We start from the raw sequence: 9,432 nt of genomic DNA, 5'->3' as shown, positions 1-9,432 counted from the left end.
TAATTGTAATCTAATTACAGTCTGATAAAACTGCTTATTAAATACCCGCAGCTGTGGCTTTGCCTCATCCACATGCTAATGTTAAGCTGAAGAATCAGAATATACAGTTAAATTATACATGAAGCAGTAAATAAAACGTCATTTTCCAAACAGCTGTGCAAGCTTAAATTGTTTTTCTGTGCTAGCTTCCCTCCCTCCTCAAGACTTTCTTTTACTATTTATCTGCTGGACATTATTGTATTCAGAGCTCAAGGTATGATAAACTCCGTCAAAGTGCAAGAAACAAACAGGCAGAGAGGGTAAACTGCCCAGCTAGATCTGTAAGAGGTTATCTGTCCACAGCCTCAGAAAATTCATAAATTAAGGGCTTGCCTATTCAGGAGTATATTTACAGTTCAACACAGTTATTCTGGTAGAAAAATGGATCTTTGATTTAGCTTATAACCTTCTCCAAAAGAAATAGGCTTAGCTGGAAAAAGCTCTAATGGCTCTTCTATTATAACATAGCAGCATATCAGTTCAAATCATGCATTAGGTTCAACTAAAAAAATCTAAGCATTCTCAAAGCAAGAACAGATTGTGGTTGGGAATTCTACTATCGTGCTTCTAGGGGACTCGGTTCTAATCTGGATCCTCTTCATCTATCCCAATTGTCAATTTTCACAAAACTTGTAAGAACTTAATTATCTTTTGGACTCCCACAACTATGGTTGAATCATTCAAAAGTTAATTAGGAGTCTGAAAGACAAACAGACAACACACGCCAAGATTGCATAATCTTATTTTCTTAGAAAATCAGACTAAGCAGGGGAGAGACTAGAAATCTGTATCAAAATTCAAATATTGAATGGCAATCAGAGAAGCTATAAATATTAATCATTGTGAAGCTGAAATCTGTAATGATAAATACATTACAAATGTAATTTCATCCTTTCTGTAAAGTTTAAGGAGACTGACACTGACACAAGCCTTTACTTAGTTGTTACCTGAACACTTCTTGGGTAGCTCGAGGAATAATTCCAAGTTCTGATTCATCTTCTGTGGAGAATGCAAAGTTCTCCTCTAACTGTGGTCCCAACATTGTGTATGTCTTCCCACTTCCAGTTTGCCCATAAGCCATGATACACACATTGTACCTGAAAATTAAATGAGTCTTCATTTATTTTACCATTACCAAATGTGTTTGTTAGGTGGCAAGTCAAACCCCTAACAATTTGGGAACACAAACTGAAACAAAAAATAAATACACTGCCCCTGCAGATTTCTTTCTGGAGATCTCAAAAATCTGACAGAAATTAAAGTATCGCTCATAACATCGCCTAAACAGATTTTATTTTTTAAGCAGAGTTGAAGGGATGCTTTTAAGCAGAGTTGAAGGGATGCTTAGCTTGAAATGATTGATGAGGTTAGACCTCCTGTCTGCCCAACTTCCAGTTCATGCACTACTGAGCTGCTTGTTAATCAGCTCCTGAACCACTGCAGTTTACAGTACAGCATTTTAAAGTAAACCATCGCTGGGTTTTATTTGTCTTACAGTGCTATGCTGCAAACCACAGCACTAATATCTTAACAGCTGGGAACAGTAAACTCTTCAGCTCTCAAAGTCTTTTTCAGACAGGCTCATCAGTCATGGCCTGCAGTCACCGAAAAAGATAAGACAGTCCTAATAAGAGGCACAAATTTTAAACCAAATGCATTAGTTCAGTATAAGCATGCACACAAAGCTGGTAGGAACTGCTCAGATATGGACTTGTAGAAGGTGAAAACGTACAATGTCACTGCAGAGATAGAGGCACCTGTGAAACACAACTCATCATCTTCTGAAGTAGACATGTACAATAGGTCTAATGAACAGAACTCTGAAAATGCCTGTTTCTCTGCACTGAAATTAATAATAATAAAAAAGTGCACATCTGTGATCTCTGTTGTGGATGTCTGCGCTACAGGGATCTGAATTTAGATGTAGGTATCTTATCCAGAAAGTGTGTTTCTAACACAGTCGGATCAAAGTCAACATCTTAAGCAAAACAAGTGGGCAAATACAAACGTATCCAGCCACAGTACTACTTTGCCTGGAGGACCAATACTATATTGCGCAGCTGAAGGTTAGTCCCTAAGCAGCTTTGTCTGCTCTGCAGCACCTGCCTGCACCTTGGGGTTGGCCGCAGAACCGTGGCAGCAAAGACCCTTGGAAGACATGCGGTTATGCTGACAGGACTGCTCCTTCCCTGGACTATCTTGTTTGTTCAGACACACAATATTAGCAGAAACGAGGAGTGCTTTGCAGTACACTGAAATTTCTGCTCTACTAGAGTTGCAAGAATGGGCTTGCTCCTGGTCTGCCAGGGAGTAAAATTTCACCGCCTAAGCTACCTCCTCTGTGGGTAGACCTAAACAGCTGCTTTTGGTTATCCAATGCTTTTCCTCTATCAAAAATGTTTTTTCAAGCACATGCCAGCAAATTTCAATGAACACCCCTCATCTAATTGTTTTAAATTTATGGTTTCAAGACATGAAATACTTAGCCACTACAGAGAAATATATTTGCAGTGATTTTTTGCATATTAAACATGCCTAGAAGCAATTATTTTTGGAGGATTATTTAGAAAGCTTTCTCTTGTTTGAAAGAAATGCGGGCTGATAAGCAACACAACGAATACCCAGGTACCTCTTCTGGGGTTGCGAAGTCAAAGTTGCAATCAGTGAAACTATAGTAAGATCCCTCCAAATTTTAGGATGCAGAGTATAAAACAGAAGTCTAGTCATAGATTTGATGAAGCAAAGGAGATAACTGTAACTGAAAATAAAGAGCACTACAGAAAAATGCAATGTGCTAGAAATTAGGGCTGTAAATCTGAAACAAGGGATTTCTCTAAGTATTCACTGCCAACATAAGTCTACTTGCAATTATGCCCGTGGAAAAGCTCCCGCTAATTTTGGTAGTTTTCAGCTAGGCTAACAATGAGCAATTTTCACAATTCCACCCCTAATGCACACTGCTTCGCCAGCCTGTAGCTTATGGAGACTTCTAGCCCCGCTTCAAAATCGGAGCGATCTTTGGAACCAAAAGGGAGCCAGAAGTTTGCAAGTAGTAGTTTTCCCTAGGAAAAACAGAATGTAAGTATTTTTAGAAGTCTCTCAAACTTTCATATAGTCCAGCTATTCAAATCTTCCTTAATTGGTACTTGTTAGAAAGTAAGCATCATGGACAAAATAGTTCTGACAAGATACAGATTATATGATTAGAAGCTAAGTAGAGAGGTGCTTGCAACACTGAAGTGGGAGATGCAAATAAGGTATCAATCGGTGATAACTTTTCTGCCAAAGCCAAAACAGTATTTCTGTAAGCCCAAATGAGGTCAAATTAGCTGAAGCAGTATTATATCTAAGTAGGCACAGGAGAGAATGAATTGATGGGTGATTCACCAAGATGACAAGCAGCAGACTAGTTTGTATTTACCTAGTTTACTTTGTTGGTGTTCTGGTTCTAACATAAGGGTTTCCAACAGAGCAATCTGAAAATTTCAGAATATGATTCACCTATGTGCCCTGACGTTTCTCCTTCTCCACTCTGCTTCATTAGTTACATTCTTTTTTCAAAAAGTTCTTATTGTCAAGGTAGAATACCAATAGTTTTGTAGTATTTCTCTCCTGATGAGAGTGTGGGTGTTCAGTATAGCAAAGCTATCGCTTGGAGAGAACACTGTTAAAGAAAATCAAAGGAGGAAAAATGTATTCTTCTTTAAAATAAACAAGCAAGTTTGATTCCTCAATGCTGTAAAGAAAAGAAATGTTATCTTACTCCCTTGCTGGCCCTGTACAGCTAATTGTGAACTTCGAAGCCTGCTGTACTTTGTCTGTTTTGCATATGGGACAATCTTTTCTTCCTGTATATTTATACTGAAAAATGAAACAATTCATTAAGAAAGAAAAATAAAGAAAAAATAAAGGAGTGGAACACTCCCTTCCTACTTAAGCTAAAAGTTGTTACAGACCACTTTGGAGCCCAGACTAAAACAATCAGGAGCAGCAAAAAGGTTCAAGGTTCAGACTAAGTATGTCTGTTTCCCATTTACAATGGGAAGGCTGCTGAGAAACATGGCTCATATGCACAGCCTTGCCTTCCCTGAAAAGCTGCTTCTGTTTAAATGGCACTTTTGGAAGAACAAGACAACTCTCTTGTTTTCAATAACAGAACATTTCTCAACTGAATATAAAAATCCTAGCTTTTAGGACAGGATTCTCTCAGTGTGGAAATCAGGAAGTGGGAAGTACAGCAGATCAGATATGTCGGAAGATACATAGGCAACATATTGAGCCAAAGTAAACTTGTGTTCATTGCAAAAAAAAAAAAAAAAAAAAAAAGCAGAGAGAGAACAGAGGGATTATAAGGACTTCTTCAAACTCCTCCAACCTAGTGGTCCCTAGGTTGCTCAGCTATGGAAACTGTGGTTACTCATCCTTGGTGAACTAGAATAATGCCATATAGGACTTCCCTTTGCCTAGGTAACCCTTGTGGGCCCCTCTGTGGCATGTGTAAAGGGATGGCTGGGATTTCCCAATATCCGCAATATCCTGATATGCCTCTTTTAGGCTGCTTTTAAGAAAAGGAGCCTTGGAAACTTCAGTGTGCAGACTGCTAGGAACAAGGATTGCCACTGTTCAACTATGCCACTGTGGATGGAAAGGGACTGTCTTTACCTCTACAGGGAGGAAAAGTCCATGACAGCTCTAAACAACCATCTATAATTGAGTGGAATTGGAGTGGGGGTGAGAAAGGAGCAGAAAGGAAGTTTTGCATGAATCTCAGTTCGAGCATCAAGGATTACAACAATATGCATGTCACGGCTTCTTTGCCTTAAGTAGCTTAAGTTGGCTCTAGTATAAACGAAGAATCACACTTCATGAACTTCAGTGGCTAGAAGTAATTACACATATTTGTTAGTGGTTGTTACTGATCAGTTAAAACAGAATTCTGTTTTTACCCCAGTGCCTGAAGGAGCGTTAGAACTACAACTAAGGATGCTCAGTTCTGGTTCAACCAGGAATGGATCATTCCACCTCCTATGGCCTGTGCTGTATGCAAAACCAGAACAGATGATGAGAGAGTGGCCCTGGCAGGCCTTTCACATACGAATACACCATTGGAAAAGATGTATCATACTGTGTCTACAACTGAAAAACAGTTATAAAACATAACCTACTAAACCACAAAAAAGATAGTATCTTCCATTAGAAGCAATGCTTAAGCTTGCCAGAAAGAGACGAGAGAAAAAAACCCTATTTTCCCCAAAATTTGTCTGCTCTGCTAAATTTTGTAAACAGTATTTTCACTGTGTATATGGGGAAACAACAGTCACTTGGTGTTGAGTAGGAAAAAAAAAGAAAAATGTAACTGCAAAGCCACAAAACTTGACAGGACCTCCACTGTTAAGTAAATGTTAATTGATGGATTTCAGTAGATTATTGCCCTTTAGCTTTCTTCCTTCCACCTTTTAACTTACCCATCCAGGAGAGATGTTAGCAAAGGGGCCACATCTGCAAATACTGTGTCTTGAGACTCCGAAGCACTGTAAACTCTGAGGAGCAAAGTGCAATGATTAACTGAAGGAAAAAATATACGTCACAAATACAGGAATACAAACATGGGAAAACGTAGGCCAGTGACATAAAACTTGTGACCTGCTGACGTTTCTATGGCAGGGGGCTGAAAATTAGAACTCCAAGGTTCTCTCCTACTTTTTGGGAGCTCCTGTTGTCTGCGCTGGAGAAAATGACCCGCAGGTATACACTTGTGGCTCTCTGAGCTCATCCTCATCATTCTGCCTGCCTCTCTGGCAGACAGTCTTTTTTTCAGGCTGTACTGGATCCCTGTTACTTTCTCCCACCTACCAGACTGTGAAATATCCCTGCTGCCTGTGCCTCCTTTGGGTCACACTAAGGAAAGGAGTGGTCAGGTTGGGCTTCCCTTTAGATGGGGGGGCAGGGGGGAAGGTACAGAAGCTGCAAACTTGCCTCAGGACTTGTCTTAGAAGAGTCGGTAGCAGAGCAGACGGCCCCTGAGGGTCATGTTTAAGGACGCACTGTCTTTGTGGGCAGCATCAGCCTAAGGTATTTCCATCCCCACCCCTGCTGAACTATCTACTCTGAAATAACACTTCTCACTCAAGGGAAGACTTTCTTTCACATTGTGATGTGGATTTCAGACTAATTTTTAAACAGAACGAAAGACAATTAAATTGAATGAGTTATTCCACCTCTTAGAAAAGAGCAATGACAGTAGAATCCTTGGGCCAAAACAATGATGTCTAAAATGACTGCATATGTTTTTTCAAATTCAACAGGGCGGGGGGGCGGGGCGGGGGGGAAGCTAACACAGGGCTCTTCAAATAAATTTTTCCTCCAACCCTTTCAACTATAAAGTTTGTACAATATAAAATCAAGACCTGAAAATAGGAAATCAAAGGGAGCAAATTCTGGTCTTAAAATGTGGACATCCTAACTCATTCATTTCTTCTCTAGCACACCAAAAATGTTATCTTCCCCAAGATAACAGCCTGCAGCAAGTACTGTTTATACAAGATGAACAGAATCTAAATCAAGAATGTCGTTAGTCACACTTAAGTATCTGAGGTATGTATGTTTATCTTTGGAAAAAGCTTCCTTTTCTGATATCTTTCTGTTGTGATTCTTTTTTTTTGTTTGTTTAGCTCTGTTTTCCAATGAGTGATGTGTGTTCTCTATAGCTTATAGCAAAATGACTAATTAGAAACAGGAATTTTGGTAGCAGCAAACATTACAAAGCATAGTTACTTCCCTGTGTGTATAGTATACTAGTAGACTTCACTTAGCAGCATCCCACAGCTTGTATACAATACTACAAGTTTAACTGAATGAAGACATAGTGTGCTCTTTAGCATTTAACTCAAGCCTCTCTGTATATTTGACCAGGATCTGGCCACTACAGTCTATAGCCTGCAGAAATGTAGATTTTGTATTCATGTTCTCCATAAATAAGACTGTACAGGGGGATCACTGCTAAACAGACACAGAATTACAGCCAACCCACTTAGTGCAGCATTTTGTTCCTGACAATAGCCAGAGGAAGGAGCAAGAAACACTGTGGTGGCTGGAGACACTATAATTCATCTGTGTGTCTCATTCTAATCCTTAAAAGCTGTAAACTGGCCTCAAAACTGAAATATGAATTGAATCACTGTTTCAAAAAAAAATATTATTAGAATTAGTATTCAGTTTCTTTTTGCATCTTGCTGAATTCTTGGCCTGGAGTAACATCCTGTGGCAATATGTTCCACAGTCTAATTGTAAGTTGCATGAAAATGTGTTCTCTTTAATCAGGAAAGGAGCACTTGTCTGGCTTGATGGACAAATACTGCTTGTCTTGCCATTCCACTGATGTGCTGTCATAGTACACTGAGAAACCAACAAATATGCAGAGATGTGGCACAGTTCGTACTGGGAGGACACAGATACTGAATAGCAATACTCCATCCTTGCTTTGCATACATACACGCATATGCTTCGGTAAACTTTGCACATCAAATCTACAAGGTCAATATAAAAGAGCAAAAGCACTTCCAAACACTTTTCTCTGCTTCATTTATCATCTGCAATCAATGAAATATTCATTAGCACCAAGTCCTCCAACTAGGCCTCTAACTCAGTATGTTGAAATGATATTTTTTTCTTAACACATCAAAACATCTCAGAGCTACTACATAAAAAAACCCCCAACCTTAAAAAGGTATTTTAGAGATGAGAACATTCATATTGTCTTCACTTGCTGTTGATAGGTTTTGCTGTCTAATAACGCACACAGATTGCTACTGACCACAACCAAGTCTAGAATCAACCAGTTGTAGTAGCCTGTCTGCACTGCAAAGTAGCATAGCCATAGCCAGCTATGTCAGGTTCAGGTTCTGGTAGCTGTTCAGAGGAAAGGCGCAGGGCTCCATGTTACAGTAACTACTCCAAATATTTACTCAGCTTCCTAAAGGAGTTTTACTGCCACTATTAGCTGCTGTAGTTCAAATGCTACCAGTACCCAAACGAAGTAGTTTGAAGTTGGCTTGAACTAGTTCATGCTACACTGTGATTACAGCACCAGCTGACGCATGGACACCCGCTTAATTAGCTATCTGAGACCATGAAAGATGCAGCAAATCCAGAGAATCTCTTTCTATAAGCCCGGGTATTTTTACCAGAATGATGACAGATTTGTCCCTGTGTAGTGATTAATGTTAATTTCACCTTGAAAATTCTGAGCTTCTTTTTTATTTTGCTAACTGATTCGCCAATAAAATTATAAAAGCATAACATGCTGAAAGCTGGAATTTTCTTCCCAAGTTGAAATCAAATATTTTGACATTTATTAGTTCCATAAAACGTTGCTAAGAAAATAAACATTTTTTAGTTCATTAGAACCATATGCTCTTCTGTTTATAAAAAAGAGCTGTTCTGGGACACTGAAAAAACATTCCCTGAGAACTGCATTCTTTGGGGGATTTACATTTTTTTTAACCCTTTTCCTGATTATCAGGATCTACACCACATGTCCAGAGTCACAGCACCTATGGAGTCCTGTGTCAACAGTATTAACGGTGTTGCTCTACAGAGTTGAATTCCAGCATTATTCCGCATTTACTTCAACTGGTATGGCTCTGTTAGGTATAGCTGGAGGGTGAAAGGAATTACTTCAAGTAGCTTAGCAGACATGCAAGGGGGCCACATACCTTGAGAGATCTCATATGCCTTGTATCCAGGGAGTCCTATAACCTATGGGGTCAGTAAAGCTTCCCCAAGATTTGCATTATCTCAGGAATCTTCAGTTGTTTGGTGGCCTACACAACAGCAGTCCCCGGTCTTAGTGAGTAGAAAAAGGCAGCATCTTAGGAGGACGCCTCAAGGAAAGGGTGAATGACTGGCAATGTTTAGCAAACCTACAGCAGTTTGGGCTGAACAGGCTCAGACCTTAAGTTTAAACCAGGACAGATAATTCATGTTGGATACATTTGACTTTAAATCAAGTTTTGCCTTCAAGCAGGGAAGCATGAAATTGTCCTCATGTGTTCTGTTTCCAGAGGGTTTTGAAGCATGGTTCAGGGTAGAGAGCCTACTCTATGAGTAATTGCAATGTATCGATGTAAAGTTCGCATTAGAAAAAAGGTATGGGGCAAAATTTTGTATTTCTTGGTTTACAGAGATCTCATTTGTATTAATTTAACTCTTCATTCCTGTTTTCAGAGGTTCAGGTCAGCTCCATTCTGAAAGAACATAAGGCAGCTTTCAGCCTGACTCCCTGCAGTTTTCTGTCGTGCAGACTGACTCTCTGCTGCCTCATCAGGCACAAACACAATTAAAACCCTTATCACAGCTGGTGCATTCAAAATCTCTCTCATCTATGTGGATTCT

At 39.5% G+C, this 9,432-nt stretch overlaps 1 protein-coding gene across 3 annotated transcripts in view; it reads right to left on the bottom strand.

The window, feature by feature from the left end:
• The window catches only part of KIF25 (kinesin family member 25), a 45,019-nt gene that overhangs the window by 12,034 nt on the left and 23,553 nt on the right, over window positions 1-9,432 (bottom strand). For all 3 annotated transcript variants that reach the window (XM_075748620.1, XM_075748617.1, XM_075748618.1), the window contains exons 9-10: window positions 5,505-5,579; window positions 987-1,136 (exon numbers count right to left, since the gene is read on the bottom strand). In XM_075748620.1, coding sequence (XP_075604735.1) covers window positions 987-1,136; window positions 5,505-5,579 — 225 coding nt within the window. The remainder of the gene's footprint in view (window positions 1-986; window positions 1,137-5,504; window positions 5,580-9,432) is intronic.

Source organism: Balearica regulorum, chromosome 3 (assembly GCF_011004875.1).
Source record: "Balearica regulorum gibbericeps isolate bBalReg1 chromosome 3, bBalReg1.pri, whole genome shotgun sequence".
NCBI classification, from domain to species: Eukaryota; Metazoa; Chordata; class Aves; order Gruiformes; family Gruidae; genus Balearica; species Balearica regulorum.
This window is presented reverse-complemented; position numbering and strand designations above follow the sequence as displayed.